Source organism: Puma concolor, chromosome A2, assembly GCF_028749965.1.
Source record: "Puma concolor isolate L17-30 chromosome A2, mPumCon1.1.hap2, whole genome shotgun sequence".
Lineage (NCBI taxonomy): Eukaryota > Metazoa > Chordata > Mammalia > Carnivora > Felidae > Puma > Puma concolor.
In genome coordinates this window covers 119,521,369-119,541,551 of record NC_141668.1, presented here as the reverse complement: position 1 = coordinate 119,541,551, position 20,183 = coordinate 119,521,369, and the positions used below count along the sequence as shown (strand labels likewise).

At 38.5% G+C, this 20,183-nt stretch overlaps 1 protein-coding gene across 1 annotated transcript in view; it reads left to right on the top strand.

Annotated features, from left to right (window-relative positions):
• Positions 1–20,183, top strand: part of FANCD2 (FA complementation group D2) — a 64,048-nt gene that overhangs the window by 8,351 nt on the left and 35,514 nt on the right. Inside the window, exons 8-18 of the mRNA XM_086697458.1 lie at positions 2,156–2,234; positions 3,261–3,385; positions 4,601–4,688; positions 6,450–6,554; positions 7,058–7,158; positions 7,565–7,673; positions 7,907–7,942; positions 12,887–13,030; positions 15,192–15,326; positions 17,101–17,232; positions 18,598–18,708. Coding sequence (XP_086553584.1) covers positions 2,156–2,234; positions 3,261–3,385; positions 4,601–4,688; positions 6,450–6,554; positions 7,058–7,158; positions 7,565–7,673; positions 7,907–7,942; positions 12,887–13,030; positions 15,192–15,326; positions 17,101–17,232; positions 18,598–18,708 — 1,165 coding nt within the window. The remainder of the gene's footprint in view (positions 1–2,155; positions 2,235–3,260; positions 3,386–4,600; positions 4,689–6,449; positions 6,555–7,057; positions 7,159–7,564; positions 7,674–7,906; positions 7,943–12,886; positions 13,031–15,191; positions 15,327–17,100; positions 17,233–18,597; positions 18,709–20,183) is intronic.

The following is a 20,183-nucleotide window of genomic DNA, read 5'->3' as shown; positions in this document are numbered from 1 at the left end:
TCTCTCTGCCCCTCCCCCGTTCATGCTCTGTCTCTCTCTGTCCCAAAAATAAATAAATGTTGAAAAAAAAAAATTAAAAAAAAAAATAAACACTGAAAACAAATTAATGCTCAGTTTCATTAATAATCAAAAATACAAATTTAAAACAATAAATACATTTTTTTCCACTCTCAAAGAATCTTTGTTATTCAGTGTAACGAACAGTCATGCTTGTACATTACTAATGAACATAATAAACTGGTTGAAGTCATTCTGAAGGGTATTAGGTTGTGTGTATCAAAACCTTCCTTAGATTTTGCATACTCTTTTTTTCTTTAATTAAAAAACATTTTTTTTTAATGTTTATTTATTTTTGAGAGACAGAACATGAGCAGGGGAGGGGCCGAGAGAGAGGGAGACAAAGCAGGCTCCAGGCTCTGAGCTGTCATACAGAGCCCAATGCGGGGCTTGAACCCACGAACCATGAGATCATGACCTGAGCCAAAGTCGGATGCTTAACCGACTTGAGTTACCCAGGCGCCCCTACTTTCTCGTTTTTAATGTGTGTTTTTTCTTTTTTTTTCTTGAAGTTTGTTTATTTTCAGAGAGAGAGTGAGACAGAGGGAGCAAGCAGGGTACAGGCAGAGAGAGAGGGAGACAGAATCCCAAGCTGATAGCGTGGAGCCTGACATGGGGCCTGAAGCCACATACTGTGAGATCATGACCTGAACCAAATTCAAGAGTTGGACACTTAAGCAACTGAGCTACCCAAGCACCCCTAATATGTGTTTTTTCTAGGCCTTGTATATAACAATGATAATAATAATAATAGTAAACTTACAGATAGTTCTTTACAAATTTGTGCTTTGCCTGAATGGCTCACACTAGTTGCTTTATGTCTTTTTCAGCAGTTACATTTGACTGCACTAAACAAACATTGAGAACACTGTCAAGGAAAGGAATGGAAGGTTGTCCAAAACTGTAGACATAGGAGATTGAGGAAGGCAGAGACTGTCATTTGGGGGGAAATAATAATAAGTGAGCCAGAATTTCTTCATCTATAAATGATTTTCAGTACTTTTACATAATCCAGTTTGACCTTCTGTGTTTCCAAAGCACAGTGCTTGCTTTTATTGGTGCTTATCATAGTGATGTATTTAATATTCTACCTTTTAAAAATATTCTTGGGGCTGTGTGGCTCAGTCGATTAGGTGTCCAACTGTTGATTTCAGCTAAGGTCATGATCTCACAGTTTGTGGAATTGGCACCGCATCTGACTCTGCGCTGACAGTGCTGACAGCATAGAACCTGCTTGAGGTTCTCTGTCCTCCTCTCTCTCTGCCACAACGCCCCCCCCCCCCACCGCCTCAAAATAAATAAATAGGGGCGTATGGCTGTCTCTGTCGGTTAAGCACCCGACTTCAGCTCAAGTCATTATCTCATGGTTTGTGAGTTCGAGCCTCAAATGTGGCTCTCTGCTCTGAGCTTGGAGTCCACTTTGGATCCTCTGTCTGTTTCTCTCTCTACCCCTCCCCTGTGTTTCTCTCTCAAAAATGAGGAAGCATTAAAAAATAAATATAAATAAATAAATAAAAATATTCTTCTTACTCAGTTTATTCAAATTTATCGCCTTGATTTTTTTTGTTTATGTTATTATTAAGAAATACTCTACAGACCTTTTTTTTAAAGTTTTTTTAACTTTTTTTTTCTTTTTTTCTTTTTATTTTTGAGAGAGAGAGAGACCGAGTGTGAGTGGGGGAGGGGCAGAGAGAGAGAGGGACACACAGAATCCGAAGCCGGCTCTAGGCTCTGAGCTGTCAGCAAGAGCTTGATGTGGGGCTTGAACTCACAGACTGTGAGATCATGACCTGAGCTGAAGTCGGTCGTCCAACCAACTGAGCCACCTAGGTGCCCCACTCTACAGACCTTTCTTAACCTTTCTTTAAATGCTCCCCAGATGCAGCTACTGTTAACAGTTTAGTGCATCTTCTTGGATCTTTCTCAACATATACGTCTCATGATTTTCTTGTATCATATGTATGTCTAACACAGCTTGTAATGTGTAAATGTTCAGTAAGTGTTCATTCAGTGTCTGAAATGTTTTGTGCAGTATTAAGGTTTGCTGTTGTGTAAGTCAGAAAGGCTCAGTTTCTGTCTTCTTGTCCTAACATTTCAGTGTGAACAGTGATGGACTTAACATGCCCAGACTCATCATCAGTCAGCTGAAATGGCTTGACAAAATTGTGGATGGCAAGGTAGGCTTTGGGACTTGTTCTGTCTCTTAGATTTAGAAAGTCTGTTTTCCAAATTTAACCAAACTTTTGGAATTGCAGGGTTTTTTTTTCTTAACTGAAAATTCACATTTTTCTGTTTATTTGTTAGCTTTTTTCTCCTGTCATAATTTGAGAATCATGGATATTTCACCTTTTAAATTTCTCCAAAATTTTTTTTCTAATTATGATGAGTAGATATCATCTATTAAATAAATTGAAAGAATTGAAAAGAAGTTAAGTAGCTGTCCAAAGTTGAGAGATTACTATGTTTTATTTCTCAAAAGGTATGAGATCCCACACCAGCCTACCGCACTGTAAATATTTAATTTGATTGCATATGAGGAAAGTTTTAGAAAGTTTTTGCAATTAATGTGAATTATTATTAAGCACCTTGGTAAAATTGGATCTTTTTTGAGCCTAGGGTTAAGGCCGATTTCTTTTCAGAATTCATTAATTCATTCTATTAATTTTTGTCAGACATTCTAAGGCTAAATCTTTATTTGGAAGAACATGAGTTTTAGAATCTCCTGTGGGCTAGAATTTTGGGTCTGTCACTTTTTGTGTGTCTTTGAACAGCACATATCCTCACATTTTAAAAATGGGAACTATCGGTGTACCTGGCTAGCTCAGTCAGTAAAGGGTGCAACTCTTGATCTCTGGATCATGAGTTCAAACCCCACGTTGGGCATGGAGCCTACTTAAAAAAAAAAAAAAATGTAAAACACGGGGGCGGTGGAATTGTCACACAGACTCCAGAGTTGTGAAGATTAAATGAAGTAAAGTATATAACAGACCCATTAGATAATATAGTATCCACTGTACTTTTTTTTTAATGTACCATCCCATGTGTGAAAATTCCTGGGTCATTTACCTCTCCATTTAGGCTTTGAGTTTATGTCTAGGTGTCATATGATACACAAGATAATTTCAGCTATACATTTAATGAGGAGGAAGTCTTTCTCTGTTCTTGGTAATGTGCAACAGTTCTAATGGCCTCTTCCACTGCAGGATCTCACCACCAAGGTCATGCAGCTGATCAGTATTGCTCCACTGTACCTGCAGCATGACTTTGTTACCAGCCTACCTGAGATCCTAGGGGATTCCCAGCATGGTGATGTGGGGAAAGAACTGAGGTGAGTAAGTTCCCATTCTGGCAGCCTTATTGCTGCAGTATGAAACAGTAGTGGTAACATATTGATGGCATCTACCTTCCATGAACAGGTATGGGATTTGACTTGTTTTTGTAATAATGAGTATATATTTGATGCATAAAGTAGACCCATCTACTTTTTTTAAAGTGGTATACCTGTTGTGAATATGAAGTCTGGGTTATGATTAGGCGTATAAACATAATCCCTTTGTTTTGTTAGCGTATCTTCCACCCAAGGAGTCCTCACTTGTGACTGCATGTCCCAATCATTTGTGGAGCTTATCAAACATCCATATATTCTTTGGTCCCTAAATGATTCATTCTGATGTACATCACATCAGACCCAGTGTTGAGAGCATTGCTTACTATCATTTATGTGAAAAATAGTAATTGGTAGGGCAGTGATTAAGGAAGGGAGAACACTATTCCTATGTAATAGGGTTTCTGTTTTAATGCAATTTCTTGCTTATCCTTGAAATAGTTTTTAAAAATTCAATTTGTAATACTTCCTTTTCTTTAGATGTCTGCAAAGCTACCTCTAGAAATGTCCAGTGATTGCTTGCCTTTGTGTTTTTGGGCAGTATGCTCCCTCTGGGTATAGCACTATACCATCCACTTGGCCTGCTTAATTCCAGCTTGTCGTTCTGCATAGCCTTTTCTTAGAATCCATCATTGTTCTCTACTCTGCTCCTGTAGCACCCTGCATGTATATCTATCCTACTTGCCATACTTCATTGTAATTGGTGTAGGTTTTCTTCTTCTTCTTCTTCTTCTTCTTCTTCTTCTTCTTTTTGCTTTATTATTATTTTTTTAAGTAGGCTCCATGCCCATTGTGGAGTTTGAACTTACTGAGATTGAGAGTCATGTGCTCTAGCAACCTAGCCAGCCAGACACTCCTGTTGTAGGTTTTCTTTTTCCTTTTCTCAGGAAGGATATGTGCCAAACTCAGTAGTAGTTACCTCAGGGTACTAGAGATGGTGAGGAAGAGCTTCTTGTTTGTACTCTGTTGTTTGAATTTTCTGTAATGAGCATGTATTTTTTAAAAATCAAAACAATTTTTAATGAAATAAACTGTAAACAAATTCAGTGGAAACAAAGTGTATCTTCTCTTCCCATTCTCTGAGTGATTTTTCTAAGTAATTATCTGCCCAGCTCTGTTAAAAGCTGCATAGATTTTCTCTTTTTCCACTATTCACAGTGACCTTTTGATGGAGAATACTTCACTCACTGTTCCTATCTTGGATGTCCTTACCAGCCTCCGACTTGACCCAAAGCTCCTGTCTCAGGTAGGAAGGACCGTGCTGTACAGAAACAGAGCCCACTTTCTTGCCTCCCAGAACCAGTGTCAGTCATTGCCTTGAAGCAGTCATACATGAAAATTTGATTTTGAAACAATATTGAATGATATTTCATCTCTTTTTTCTCTTTTTGATGAATTTCATTTGCCATAGTATGATGGATTCACTTTTCTGTTTTAAAGCAGTAAGTTTTAATGGATATCTTCTATTTTGCATAATATTTGTGCACTGCTCTCCATAGGAATAACATTTTTACGTGTCTTCCTCCAGCTAGTGGAAAATTTAGGCTCTAAATTGTAAGATAACACTTTTACATTTATCACCTGTTTTTTTTTTTTTTAATAGTTATACTTTTTTAATTTTTAAATATTTTTAATTTTTAAACATTTAATATTTTATATTTAATATATTAAATATAAATATAAATATAATATATAAATATAAATAAAATATTTAAATATTTAATTTTTAAATATTCTTAATTTTTAAATATTTCTTTTTGAGAGAGAGACAGAGACAGAATGAGAGTGGGGAGGGGCTGAGAGAGTTGGAGACCAGGACTCCGAAGCAGCTTCAGGCTCCAAGCTGTCCGCATAGAACCTGACACGGGGCTTGAACCCACTAGCTGTGCGATCATGACCTGAGCCGAAGTTGGATGCTTAACCGACTGATCCACCCAGGCCTTCCTTCCTTCCTTCCTTCCTTCCTTCCTTCCTTCCTTCCGTCCTTTCTTTCTTTCTTTCTTTCTTCCTTTCTTCCTTCCTTTCTTTCTTCCTTTCTTTCTTCCTTTCTTTCTTCCTTTCTTTCTTCCTTTCTTCCTTTCTTTCTTCCTTCCTTCCTTCCTTCCTTCCTTTCTTTCTTCCTTTCTTCCTTTCTTTCCTTCTTTCCTTCTTTCCTTCCTTCCTTCCTTCCTTCCTTCCGTCCTTTCTTCCTTTCTTTCTTTCTTTCTTCCTTTCTTCCTTCCTTTTTTTCTTCCTTTCTTCCTTTCTTCCTTTCTTTCTTCCTTTCTTTCTTTCTTTCTTCCTTTCCTTCCTTCCTTCCTTCCTTCCTTCCGTCCGTCCTTCCTTCCTTCCGTCCTTCCGTCCTTCCTTCCTTCCTTCCTTCCTTCCTTCCTTCCTTCCTTCCTTCCTTCCTTCCTTCCTTCCTTCCTTGGGGAGGGACAGGAGACAATCCCAAGGAGGCTTCATGCTGTCAACACAGAGACCATGCAGGACTGGATCTCATGAACCATGAGATCATGACCTGAGCTGAAATTGAGTCGGCTGCTTAACCACTGACCTACCCAGGTGCCCCTTATCACCAGGTTTTGAGGAAGCTGTGGCATTAACAATGGAAAGCTTGCAATTTGCAAAAGATAAAAATAACATGAGGTGTTTTTCTTCCTAAATTACAAGTGAGAAAACTGAGAGAAGTAAGTTTTCTAATTTTACATCAAGGTCCGTTCTTTATTGAGGTATTAACAAAAAATATTTAAGGTTTTCCTGCTTTTTTTTTTTTTTTTTTTTTAAATTTTTTTTTTTTTCAACGTTTTTTATTTTGGGACAGAGAGAGACAGAGCATGAACGGGGGAGGGGCAGAGAGAGAGGGAGACACAGAATCGGAAACAGGCTCCAGGCTCTGAGCCATCAGCCCAGAACCCGACGCGGGGCTCGAACCCACGGACCGCGAGATCGTGACCTGGCTGAAGTCGGACGCTTAACCGACTGCGCCACCCAGGCGCCCCAAGGTTTTCCTGCTTTTTATGTGTAGGTCCGCCAGTTGGTGATGGGTAAGCTGTCATCTGTCTCATTGGATGATTTACCTGTGATAATCAAGTTCATTCTTCATTCTGTAACAGCCACAGATGCACTTGAGGTACGCTTTTATTTCTCAACAAACACCAGCAGGGTGCTAGATCCTTTAGAGTACAGAGTATAGCAGTAATGCCCTTGTGAAACTCAGTAGTAGGAAAGAGACTTATCTAGATTAAGATGCATCAAGATACATTATTTAAACTAATAGTTTTTAATTGCTCTTCTCTGTCCCCAAACTAATTGATAATGCTGATTAATCCAGATAATATTCAGGGGATAGAATGGAAATAGTCAGATTTATTGTTGCATATAAGTTGCTACAGGTTGTATTTGCTATTTCAGTATAATACCTAAAGGAATTCTGAATGGCATAGTTTTGAAGGGCATGACATACTATCCTTGCATTAGCTATTGTCATCAGCTCTCCTTTTCAAGATGTCTTGTCTAAAATTTAGTAATTTTTCTTAGTCTTTCAGGAGATTGTTAGGGTTCTATTGAAGGAATGGACCGTGCCTATCCACTATGAAAGGGCAGAACACATAGCTTAATAATTATTTTCTACAGGTAATTTCTGAGCTGCGGGAGAAGTTGGATCTGCAGCATTTTATTTTGCCATCATGGTTTCATGCCTCACAAAGCAAGTTGAAAAATAAAGGACGACAAAGGTATGTCATCAACACCTCCCACCCTTTTCCTCACACAGTCAAGGAAAGTTTTATGACATTTATCCTGAAGCCAGGACAGTAGATCTGAATACTTGGAACTACAAATACTGGTAGTAATATTGTTGACATGTACTCTACCATACAGTGGTTCAAATCCTGTGTACATGGTACATGTAATGTGTGTGTACATGTATACATGTGTGGGTTGGGTGTATTATTCTAGCTTTTCAAATCAATTCTAGGTAGACTGCAGTACAAATTTATTAGACTGCAGTACAAGTTATTAGCCACAACATGAAGTTGTGCCTTGAAACAGGCAAATGGCTAGTAACAGGAATCCAGATCTTATATGTCTGTCTCTGGTAAGTGGAAGAATGATTTTTTCCCCCCCTTTTGCTACTTGTAGTTCTTCAGGAAATCAAGAAAACAGCGGTCAGGACTGTGTTACTCTCTTCTTTGATGTAATAAAGTCGGCTGTTAGATATGAGAAAATCATTTCAGAAGCCTGGATTAAGGTAAGTGAGATCTTGGTGACTTTGAACATTAAGGAGAAAGTAGGTGGCAATCAGTGACAGATATGTAAGTAAAGGTGGAAATAAAAGTGTTAAAAGTCAGTCAAGTAGACCTGATAGAAGATGGTTGCCACATGGGCAGATTGGTTCTCCAATAAGAGAACAGGGCATGCTGAAGAAGGTGAAATGTGTTCTACTTATGTGTTATAATATTTCTGTGACCTTTATTTTTCTAGGCAATTGAAAGCACTGCCTCAGAGTCTGAACACAAGGTAACATTCACATACTATGACTTTTAAGTACTGCAGGCTTGAAATTAATTATCCTAGCTAGTTTTCTTCTTTCCTCTCCCTCTCTCCAGTCATCCCTTCTGTGCCTTCTGTAGCCACTCTAATCAACATTAGCTGTCTGGGGAAGATAATCTGAGGGGATGATTTGCCACATGGTCTTTGCTACTCATTTGGGCAATAAAATAAACCTAAACTATCCATAAGGGAAAATGTTAACATTTCACACATACATGGCAAGTTACAGTCCTAAGAAGCCAAGTCCCCATAGATGAAGTGAAGACAGGACTCACCTGGGGCATGAGTCAGGTCCCTGTATCTATCAGATTACTCTTCCTTTTACCAAATGGCATTGTCAAAATAATGGCATTTGTGTTTTACTTTCCTTTGCTCATGTCACCCTGACCAGAGTGAATCCATCCATTCACTGTCAAGACAGGGGTACTGACTCTGTCTTAAATATGGATTTTTTTTCTTATGTCAAGAAGCCAGGTGATTAAGTTTCTTATGCACTAATTGGTTCCCATTAAGGATTTTTCTTTTAGTTGGAATCTGGTTTGGTGGGGTTTTGTTAGATTATCTAATTGTTGACTTTTAAAAACCTTTATGATACCAAATGAAACAATGAAACTCAATATTTTTTTGTGGAGGTGGGATCAAAATACCCCAACACAACTGTTTTTATTTTATTTCTTTAAGATTATCTTCTTTTTAAGTTTATTTAGTTTGAGGTTGGGAGGGGCAGAGAGAGAGGATCCCTAGCAGTCTCCACACTGTCAGCACAGAGCCCAACGTGGAGCTCAAACCCACAAACTATGAGATCATGACCTGAGCTGAAGTCAGACACTTAACCAACTGAGCCACCAAGATGCCCCAACTGTTTTTATTTTTGCATAACTCTTGGCCACCTGCATACCTGTTTTTACAGATATATAATTATTATATAAATATAATTTTGTATTCTGATTTTCTCTTGACATTATGTCATAAACATTTTATATGCTTGTGCATTGTTTTTATGTCATTTTTAATAGCTGTATTCTAGTATAATGATTCTCAATTTTGCTAAGTGAATTGGGCTTTCAGTGAAGGGATGTTCCAAGTAATTTTTTTTTTAATTAAAACACTTAACCTTTATTAAAATGTCTTTTTTTGAGATATAATTGATATATTTCATTAGTATTAGGTATACAATATAATGATTCAGCATTTGTATTTATTGCAAAATGCTCTCCACAGTCTCGTTAACATCTGTCACCGCATGGTTACAAACTCTTTTCTGATGAGAATACTTAACATCTGTTCTCTCAGCAATATCTATGCAATACGGTATTATTAACTATAGTCATCATGCTATACATTATATCCCCATGACTTATTTATTTTATAACTGGAAATTTGTACCTTTTGATCCCCCTTACCCATTTTTGTTTAAAGATTTTATTTTTAGGGGCACCTGGGGGGCTCAGTCAGTTAAGCATTCGACTCTTGATTTTAGCTCAGGTCGTGATCCTGGAGTCGTGAGATGCAGCCCTGCATTGGGCTGTCTGCTGAGTGTGGAGCCTGTTTGGGATTCTTTCTCTTCCTCTCTGTCCCTTCCATGCTCACTAGAGCATGCACACACTTTGGCACATAAGCTCACATGCTCTCTCAAATTAAACGAATAAACTTAAAAAAAAAGATTTTATTTTTAAGTTATCTCTATGCCTGATGTAGGGCTCAAACTTATAGCCCAGAGATCAAGAGTTGCACTCTACAGACTGAGCCATTCTGTTGCCCTTTCCCTTCACCCATTTTGCCTCACCTTCTACTTCTGGCAACCACCAATCTGTTCTGTCAATGAACTTGGTTTTTTGTGTGTTTTGTTATTTATGAGATCATAAGGTATTTGTCTTGCTGTCTGACTTATTTCACTTGGCAGAATGCCCTCAAGATCTGTTCATATTGGGGCATCTGGGTGGCTCAGTCATTTAAGCGTCCACCTCTTGATCTTGGCTCTGGTCATGATCTCACCGTTGGTGAGTCTGAGCCCTGTGTCAGGCTACACACTGTCAGTGCAGAGCCTGCTTGGGATTCTCTCTCTCCCTCTCTCACTGTCCCTCCCCCGCTCAAAATAAATAAATCAACTTAAAAAAAATTCTGTCCATGTTGTTGTAAATGGCAAGATTTCATTCATTTTATGGCTGAATAGTATTCCAGTGTGTGTTTATGTGTGTACATATGTGTACATACCACATTTTGTTTTTCCACTCATCCATCAGTGGACACTTAGGTTGCTTCCATGTCTTGTGCAGGGATCATGGAGTGCAGATAATCTTGTCGAATTAGTACTTTCGGTTTTTTGCTTTTTTTTTTTATGTTTATTTATTTTGGAGAGAGAGAGAGGCAGAGTGTGAGCAGGGGAGGGGCAGAGAGAGAGAGGGAGGCACAGAATCCAAAGCAGGCTCCAGGCTCTAGGCTCTGAGTCCGACATGAGATCGAACCATGAGATCATGAGCCCGATTCACGAACCATGAGATCATGACCCGAACCAGAGTCAGATGCTTAACTGACTGAGCCACCTAGGCGCCCCTAGTACTTTTGGTTTTTTGAATAAATACCCAGAAGTAGAATTTCTGGATTGTATACTTCTATTTTTAATTTTTTAAGGAACCTCCATACTTTTTCCACAACGGCTGTACCACTCACATTCCACCAGCAGTACACAAAGGTTCTCTTTCTCTGCATCCTTGCCAACATTTGTTATCTCTTGTCTTTTTAGTGATAGCCATTGTGACAAGTGTGAGATGATACTTCATTGTGGTTTTGATTTGCATTTGCCTGATGACTAGTGATGTTGAGCATCTTTTCTTGTGTCTGTTGGCCATTAGTATGTCTTGAAAAAATGTCTGTCCACATCCTCAGTATATCTTTTGATTGATCTTTTGCTCTTGAGTTGTAGGAGATTTTTTTTGGCCTGCTTGACTTTTGTAACCTTTTTTTTTTTTTTTTAAGTAATCTCTACATCCAATGTGAGGCTTGAACTCACAACCCCAAGACCATGAGTTACTTACTTTTCTAAATTTTGGCTGAAATCAGGGCTGGGGTTATCAGGCAGTTTTCGTAGTACAGAAAGAGCAGTTTGGCGTCCCATAAGCAGTTTTTAAAAACCCTGAGCATAACAGGACCAGAAGAATGCTAATAAAGACATAATTAGGCATCTTTTGAACCATCACTATTTGGCCATTCAAGTGTTGTGACCCTTGGGTGATTATTCCTGTTGAAATAACCTTTCGAATTGGAATTTTATAAGCTAGGAATGGTGTTTCTAGGTGAATTTTTAGGATATTAGAGGGGCCAGGTGCCTCTTTAACCCTTTTTTTTATTTTTTTTTTTTTTATTTATTTTTTTTTTTATTTTTATTTTTTTTAAATTTTTTTTTCAACGTTTATTTATTTTTGGGACAGAGAGAGACAGAGCATGAACGGGGTAGGGGCAGAGAGAGAGGGAGACACAGAATCGGAAACAGGCTCCAGGCTCTGAGCCACCAGCCCAGAGCCCGACACGGGGCTCGAACTCACGGACCGCGAGATCGTGACCTGGCTGAAGTCGGACGCCTAACCGACTGCGCCACCCAGGCGCCCCTACCCTTTTTTTTATTTTAAACAAAGTTAATTCAAGCTAATTGGGGGAAAAAAACTGGGGAGAATCTAAAAATGTTAAAAATAAAGTTTCCATGGGACACCTGGCTGGCTCAGTTGGTTAAGTGTCCGACTCGTTTTCAGGTATGGTCACGATCTCGTGATTTGTGAGTTCAAGCCCCTGGTCAGGCTATGTTCTGACAGCATGGATCCTACTTAGTATTCACTCTCTCCCTACCCCCTGCCCCTGCTTGTTTGCATGCTCATTCTCTTTTGAAAAAAATAAATAAAATAAAGTTTCTCTTTACTGTCTGTTCATTCTTCTTGTATAATTACTCTTAGAGATTATTTCCTATTTATATACAAGGTGTATTTGTGTGTGAGTGCAGGTATGACTTTGAACCTCACATTGGGCTCTGTGCTGACAGCTCGGATCCTGGAGCCATCTTCAGATTCTGTGTCTCTGTCTCTCTCTGCCCCTCCCCAACTCACATTCTGTCTCTCTCAAAAATAAATATTTAAAAAGTTAAAAAAAAAAAAAGAAAAATCCTTTTATGGTTATTGTCTTGCAGGTTGCTTTTTTTAAAACTTTACAATGTCATGAATATCTGTCAAAAAATATAGTATACCTTGTTCTTAATGGCTGCATAATATTCTGACTTTAATTTTTTAAATTTAAGAATTGAAATAAATTTTTTTAATGTTTATTTTTGAGAGAGAGAGAGAGACATGAGTTGGGGAGGGGCAGAGAGAGAGGGAGACACAGAATTTGAAGCAAGCAAGCTCCAGGCTCTGAGCTGTCAGCACAGAGCCCGATGCAGGGCTCCAACCCACATACCATGAGATCATGACCTGCGCCGAAGTTGGATGCTTAACCAGCTGAACCACCCATGTGCCCCAAGAATTTAAATTTAAGAAAAGAATTTAATTTTTTTCATATTTACAGGCATTTACAGTCTCTCCAAATTTTGAGAAAGTATTTTTCTAATAATGAAATATATACCGAGGTTGGCTAGTGATTGTTCCTTAATGTGAAGATATTCAAGGTTATTTCTGTAATAATATCACTTCAACTTACATTCCAATGATTTCATAAAAGATACCAGTGGTTAATAATTGTGGCAGTTATTTCTCTGAAAAATATTTGTGGGTTTTGTGAGGAAAAGAAATGTGGATACTCCTATGGAGTATGTTGAACAAATGAGTATCACCCATTTTCTGTTTTCATGGGGAAAAGTTGAGAGCTACTATTTTATGGAAATAGATGTACTGATACATTAAACTATTTCTCTTCTGTCATTGACAATAGATTTTCGACATGGCAATACTTTTCATCATCTATAGCACCAATACTCAGGTAAAGAAGTATGTTGAGAGGGTGCTAAGAAATAAGATTCGATCAGGCTGCTTTGAAGAACAGCTGCTACAGAGTACATTCTATATTCATTACATGGTAAGTATCAGAGAATCAGACATTAGTCTGAAAGTTACAGAGAAGTCATATTTAACCTTTCCTTTCCAGTGTGGGAATCCTGACAATACCACCTTTCCTGGATCTTCATCTTGGACAGCTCAATATATTGCAAAACATAGTAGGGTTATTACTTACCTTGATTGAGACAATACGATGTTAATAAAACCAACCTAAGACTGGTGTCCCATCTTTTTAGGAAAAATGTCACAAAACTGGTTCATGTTGAACTTCTTAAACTCAAGCTCCAAATTCTGTTTTATAGGAAATGTTTTAGTTCAAGTCTTCTTTTTTTTTTTTTTAATGCTTATTTATTTTTGAGAGAGAGAGAGAAACAGAGTATGAGTGGAGAGGGTAGAGAGAGAGGAAGACATAGAATCCGAAGCAGGCGCCAGGCTCTGGGCTGTTAGCACAGAGCCTGACGTGGGGCTCAACTCTCAAACCATGTGATCATGACCTGAGCTGAAGTTGGAAGCTTAACTGACTGAGCCACCCAGGCTCTCCTTAGTTCAAGTCTTCTAATTACATACTTCTATAACTTGATTTTTCACCTGCAATGGAAGGCTTTACAGCTCCTATATAAAAATTTCATCTTGTTTCAGCCCATTGTTCAAGTGGATTGAGACTTTTGAATCTTAACTTTGCATTAAACATTTTAATTATCTAGCTCTTTGTGATCTGTAGCTTTGACAAACTTGCCTTCTGTATCCTGTTCTAAGCAGTTTTTAAATGTTTATATATTTTTGGGGAGAGAGCAGGGTAGAGAGAGAATCCCAAGCAGGCTCTACTCTGTCAGTGAAGAGCCTAGTCTGGGGCTTGAACTCATGAACTGTGAGATCATGACCTGAGCCGAAGTCAGGAGTCAGAGGCTTAACCAACTGAGCCACCCAGGCACCCCATAAGCAGTTTTTAAAAACCCTGAGTATAACAGGACCAAAGGAATGCTAATAGAGACATAATTCTGCAACTCTTAAACCATCACTATTTGGCCATTCAGTAAAGTGACCCTTGGGTGATTATTCCTGTTGAAATAAAAACCTTTTGAATTGGAAATTCAAACTAGGAATGGTGTTTCTAGGTGAATTTTCAGTATATAAACAGTGTATACCTTTTTAGGAAACTGGGTACCCAGTGGTTTATGGCTTAGGAACTAATGAGAATATGCAGTTGAGTTTTAAAATTGTATATTTAGGGGGCACCTGGGTGGCTCAGTCGGTTAAGTGGCTGACTTCGACTCAGGTCATGATCTCACTGTCCGTGAGTTCGAGCCCCGTGTCGGGCTCTGTGCTGACAGCTCAGAGCCTGGAGCCTGTTTCAGATTCTGTGTCTCCCTCTCTCTGACCCTCCCCCATTCATGCTCTGTCTCTCTCTGTCTCAAAAATAAGTAAACATTAAAAAAATATATATTGTATATTTAAGACTGGATTTAGTGTTTGTGTTATCTTACAGTCCTTTCTGTGCTTATTTCTGGCAACGATAGGTGTTTTGGGCTATGGTTTTCTAGAAGGCAGAAACCATAAGTAATTTTTTATTGCATTTTCTTCAGCAAAGTATTACACCCAATTCAGTGCTTAATTTAAGGTTTGTTTTTTTTTTGTTTTTTTTTTTTTTGGTATTGTGATGGTATCAGTAAAGAAGCTAGACCTAAACTGGTTATATTTACTTTGGGTCCATTAATGTTCATTTTCTGCCTTATTGGTGAGACATGATCAGTTCTCTTTTTGATCTTCTTTAAAAGAAATCGGTTTAATTAATTAGTATTGAACCTTATATTTTGATTTCAAATCATAACCGTGGCAGAATAGGCCTAGGGAGGCAGTATGATTGAGTGAGGAAATTGGGATTTAGAATATCTGGATTCTAGTCTCAAATTGGGCAGATAGGAACAATGCTGTTAGGCTTATAATTTAACTTCTTTGAGCTTCCAGGTTAATTCTTATCCATATGGCAAATCCCACCAATCCTGAGAGAAGACTCAATGATGAAGGATAATTTTGAGTAAAACAAAGGTTAAGTTTCCTTAAGTTAAAGTGAGAGTTGGTCAGGAGAACTCTGACATCCTATAAGGGTTGGCAGCTCTTGGTTCTGTGTTAACTAAATTCCTCCCACAGCTTCTTTTTTTCTCTCTTCTTTCCCCCTTAAGGTCCTTAAGGATATTTGTCCATCCATTCTGTCGCTGGCTCAGAGTTTCGTGCACTCCCTAGACCAGAGTATCATTTTGTTTGGCAGTCTCCTCTACAAATATGCATTTAATTTTTTTGACACTTACTGCCAGCAGGTATGTTGAAATATTTATCTTGGAAAGGAGGGAACGGAACAGGAAGAAATGCAGTTCCAAGTGATTTGCATGTGATATGTTTCTTTCTTTCTTTTTTTTTTAATGTTTATTTTTGAGAGAGAGAGAGAGAGAGAGAGCATGAGCAGGGGAGGGGCAGAGCGAGTGGGAGACACAGAATCCAAAGCAGGCTTCAGGCTCTGAGCTGTCAGCACAGAGCCCGACATGGAGCTCCAACTCGGGAACTGCGAGATCATGATCTGAGCCAAAGTCGGACGCTCAACTGACTGAGCCACCCAGCTGCCCCTCGTGTCTATTTCTTGCTGGTTGGAAGGCACTGATGTAGAAAGAATTCTGAACTGGGAGTTGGGAAAACTAAGTTGTAGTCTACTTTCAATAAAGTGAAGAGACTGGACTAGAAGATCTAACTCTGCGTTTTGAGCTCTAAAATTCTCTGGGTTAAAATGAACATCCCATCTAGTCTATTTCTGAGTAAACCTTGGCTGAAAGGGCTAGGGTTATCAGGCAGTTTTTATAGTACAGAAAGACCAGTTTTAAAACTTAGCTGCAAATAATCAGCTGCCAGTTGATCCTGAAGTTGTTCTCTAGAAAAAACTGTGATGAAAAACAAATGAAGGAGAAATAACTGAGGACATAATCCTATTCCTACGAACATGAGACACAAAATTTAATAGCACATGTGTAGAGAGGGAAGACTGTACTTGTGGAAAGTTGGAAAGTGATTATGAAAACAAAGAACAGAGTGCCTTAATGTGCATTTTTTGTACTTGCTATACTTAACTGTTAACAATGTTATAACATTTGAATTGAACTTGTAAAAACAAAGAATTTTGAGAATCTTAAAGCAGAGCAGTAGATTCAGCTGGCATGAGCTAGCTTCTGCAGTTGAGAAAACTGTATGCCTCTGTGGAGCAGTAGTATAAAGGAAAGGGAGGTATTTTGTTTGGAACCATCTTAATGTCTTAGAGATACTATCATGACCCATGGGTGCTTGAAACATACAAGTCTAACCTATAGTAATCTTAAAATCCTTTAGCTCTTTGAATTCCATCTTTTTTTTAAGATTTTTTTTTAGTTTTTAAAATTTTTTAAGGTTTATTCTTAAGAAAGAGAGGGCAAGACAGAGAGTGAGCAGGGGAGGGGCAGAGAGAGACGGAGACACAGAATCCGAAGCAGGCTCCAGGCTCTGAGTTGTTAGCACAGAGTCTGATATGGGGCTTGAACTCATGAGCTGTGAGATCATGACCTGAGCCGAAGTTGGACACTTAATGACTAAGCCCCCCAGGCGCCCATAATATTTTATTTTTAAGTAATCTCTATACTTGACATGGATTTTGAACCCACAACTACAAGATCAAAAGTCACATGCTCCTCCAACTGAGCCAGTCAGGTGCCCTAAGTTCCATCTTTTTAATACATTTTAATAGATACAACCATAGCTTAAAGTGTAGTATTTAACCCGTATGAGAAAAGAAAGGGAAAGACTTCCAGGGAACAAAATCAGGAGGGCTTAGATGATGCTCACAGATAAATTTTGAGAAATAAGTCAAGAGTAGATGGTACTATAGTTAGATTGGCATAATCCTAAACCTCTGAATCCAACATGAATGAAAATTACATTATAGAATTAGACAACAGGATAGGGTAGGTTGGGATTTTCACCAAGTGGAGATTGGAGTGATATCAGGCATCAACCTGAGTCATAATGGTTTCAGTCATATTTTTATCCACACTGTTTCTTGACTCTACTCTGTAGGAAGTGGTTGGTGCCCTAGTGACCCATATCTGCAGTGGGAATGAAGCTGAAGTGGATACTGCTTTGGATGTCCTCCTAGAGTTGGTAGTTCTAAATCTATCTGCTATGAGGCTGAATGCCATCTTTGTGAAGGTATCTAGTCCCTCTGGTGACATATATTGAGTCGTTTTTCTTTCTTGCATGTATCTGAGAGTTATCTGGAATCCATTAGTAACAATTTAATTTGTATTCTAGCTATTAAGTGCTGTGATTGGTAGGAGGGGATGGGAAAGAGATGAGGTGATGGGCAAATAATAGAAAGAAATGACTCATTTATGTATGTATGAATGCTTTCAGCAGATACTTCTTTATGCCTGTGTGCAGGCTTTATTCTGGGTGCTCTGTATATAAAACTTAGTTCTTGCCTTTGGTGATAGTAGAACTATGTCCATAAGCAAGTCACTGTAAATACAACATGAGAGATCTCTAGAAAGATGAAGTGCTACAGATATACTTGGCAAGAAAATTAACTTGGCCTGGGAAACTGGGTATTTCTTCAATGAATAGATTTCAGTCATTCTTGAAGGTTGGGAATGATTTGATAGGAGAAAGTAAAGGAAGTGCATGTAGGCAGAGGACAGTTCAAACAGAAGCAAACTGGCGCCCAGGTCTTTGGTATACATGAAGGATGACAAGTAGACTAACATGGTTGGCAAATGGGATAAATGGTGAGGGGTGTTGGGAGGTGAGGCTGGGAAGACACAGGATAGGGCCAGATTATGAAGAGTCTCGAATACCACACTGAAGAGTTTCAGCTTTTTTTTTTTTTTTTTAAAGTTTATTTTTGAGAGCAAAAGAGCATGAGTCGGGTAGGGGCAGAGAGAGAAGGAGAGAGAATTCCAAGCAAGCTCTCCGCTATCAATGCAGAGCCTGACATGGGGCTTGAGCTCAAGAACTGTGAGATCATGACCTGAGCTGAAATCAAGAGTTGGATGCCTGACTGACTGAGCCACCCAGGCGCCCCTAAAGAGTTTCAACCTTATTTTATAGACCATAGAGAGCTATTACAGGCTTTTAACCAAGGAGTTGACATAATTGCGTCTGGGCTTTGAAAGGTAACTATGTAGGCCTTGTTATCCCCATATTAGGGATGATAAAACTGAAGTTTTGCCCAAGGTCAAAAAGTAATTAGTTTCCTTGTGACTCCTTCCACATCTGTAGAGAATGAATAAGTAATTCATGGAGTGGAAGCTGATAAGGAATAGGGTCAGAGATATAACTTGTGGCAGAGTATTGTTTTCACTGAGAAGAAGGGAAGGGTGGAGAGAGTAGGGAGAACTAGGAGGTATGTTAGGATGACTAACCCTTTGGGCTCTGAGCAGCTTGATAGAACTTGAGCTTTTGTGGAATGGATACCTGGCTATCTGTCTATGCTTCTTATAAGGATTTTAATTTTTTTATTTAAAGGAAGAAAATATTAGTTGCTGGCCTTATTGTTGGCATTTTTTTTTCTCACAGGGCATTTTAGATTATCTGGATAATATGTCCCCTCGGCAGATACGAAAACTCTTCTATATTCTGAGCACACTGGCATTTAGCAAACAGCATGAAGCCAGCAGTCACATCCAGGTAACATGCAGTGTATTGAGAAACCTTTAAGCCTTTAAACTTATTGAATTGAAATTCACTAACCAAAATCACTCCAGCCTGTGTACTAATAGAAATCAAGTACACAGCCATAGTTTGAGCACTTACTCATTCTTTTCTTACCACAAACATTATATGCCTACTGTGAACTAAGCACTGAAATGGTAAGTATATTAGAATTTCTACCCTCAAGTAGCTCAGTCTATTAGGGTCTGTAATCAGCTGACCGTGGAACTAACAAAAGCCATTCAGGTTCTGTACTGAGTGCTGTGGGGACACAGAATTACCTTGTTTCCTAGGGAGCATTTGCTTCTAACGTGAACGTCACCTGGGCTTGCTTTCGTTTGTGGACCCCATTTACTGAGAAAGGCAGGCAAAGGGACTAAAACTAGAGATTAGGTTGCAGTCATAGCTCATAGCTCTTTTGTACCGTTAGTGCCACCCCGTGGCAATATCCATACTGGACTGTGACTTTGAACAACCAACACTTTTTGTTAATTAAAAAAAAAAAAAGGCTAGGTAATATACATACATAAATTCAAAAGGTATAGAAAGTGGTGAAAAATAAGTCTCCTTTCCTCTCAGTCCTCTAAGCATTTGGTTCTCTAAAGGCAATTGCTGTTATTAGTTTATAGCTTTCTGAGATGTCCGAGCATTTACAAATGTGTTTTTACCTATATTCCACTTTTTACCCTTTTGTTCTGCATCTTACTGTTTTCATTTAGCTGTATATTTTGGAGATGGCTTCACATGAGTAATGTAGAGCTACATCATTATTTTATTTTTTAATGGTGGTTAAAACATGCATAGCAAATTTTACTATTTTAACCATTTTTAAGTGTACAATTCAGTGGCATTAAGTTCATTAAGAATGTTGTGCAACTGTCACCACTGTCTCTATCCAGAACTTTTTGTCATTCCGAACAGAAACCCTACCCATTAAGCAGTAACTCCTCATTTTCTTTCCTCCAGCCCCTCATTACCTCTAATCTACTTCCTGTATCTGAATTTGTCTGTTCTGGGTACCTAATTGAAATAGTCATATCATATTTCTCCTTTTATTTCACTTAGCGTAATCTGTTCAAGGTTCGTCCATGGTGTAAGATATATCAAACCATTCCTTTTCATGGCTAAATAGTGTTCCATTGTATATATGTAGAACATTTAGTTTGTGCATTTATTTCTTGATGGACACTAGCCTTTTTTCACCTTTTGGCTATTGTGAATAATGCAGCAATGAATATTGGTATAAAAATATCTTTTTGAGTCCCTATTTTAAATTCTTTGGGGTATATACCTAGGAGTGGAGTTGATGAGTCATATATTCATTCTGTATTCAGCATTTGGAGGAACTACCAAACCATTTTCTACAAAAGCTGTACCATTTTTCATTCCCGTGAACAGTTGGGGATTCCATGGTTGTATATCCTCACCAACACTTATTTTCCATTTTTAAA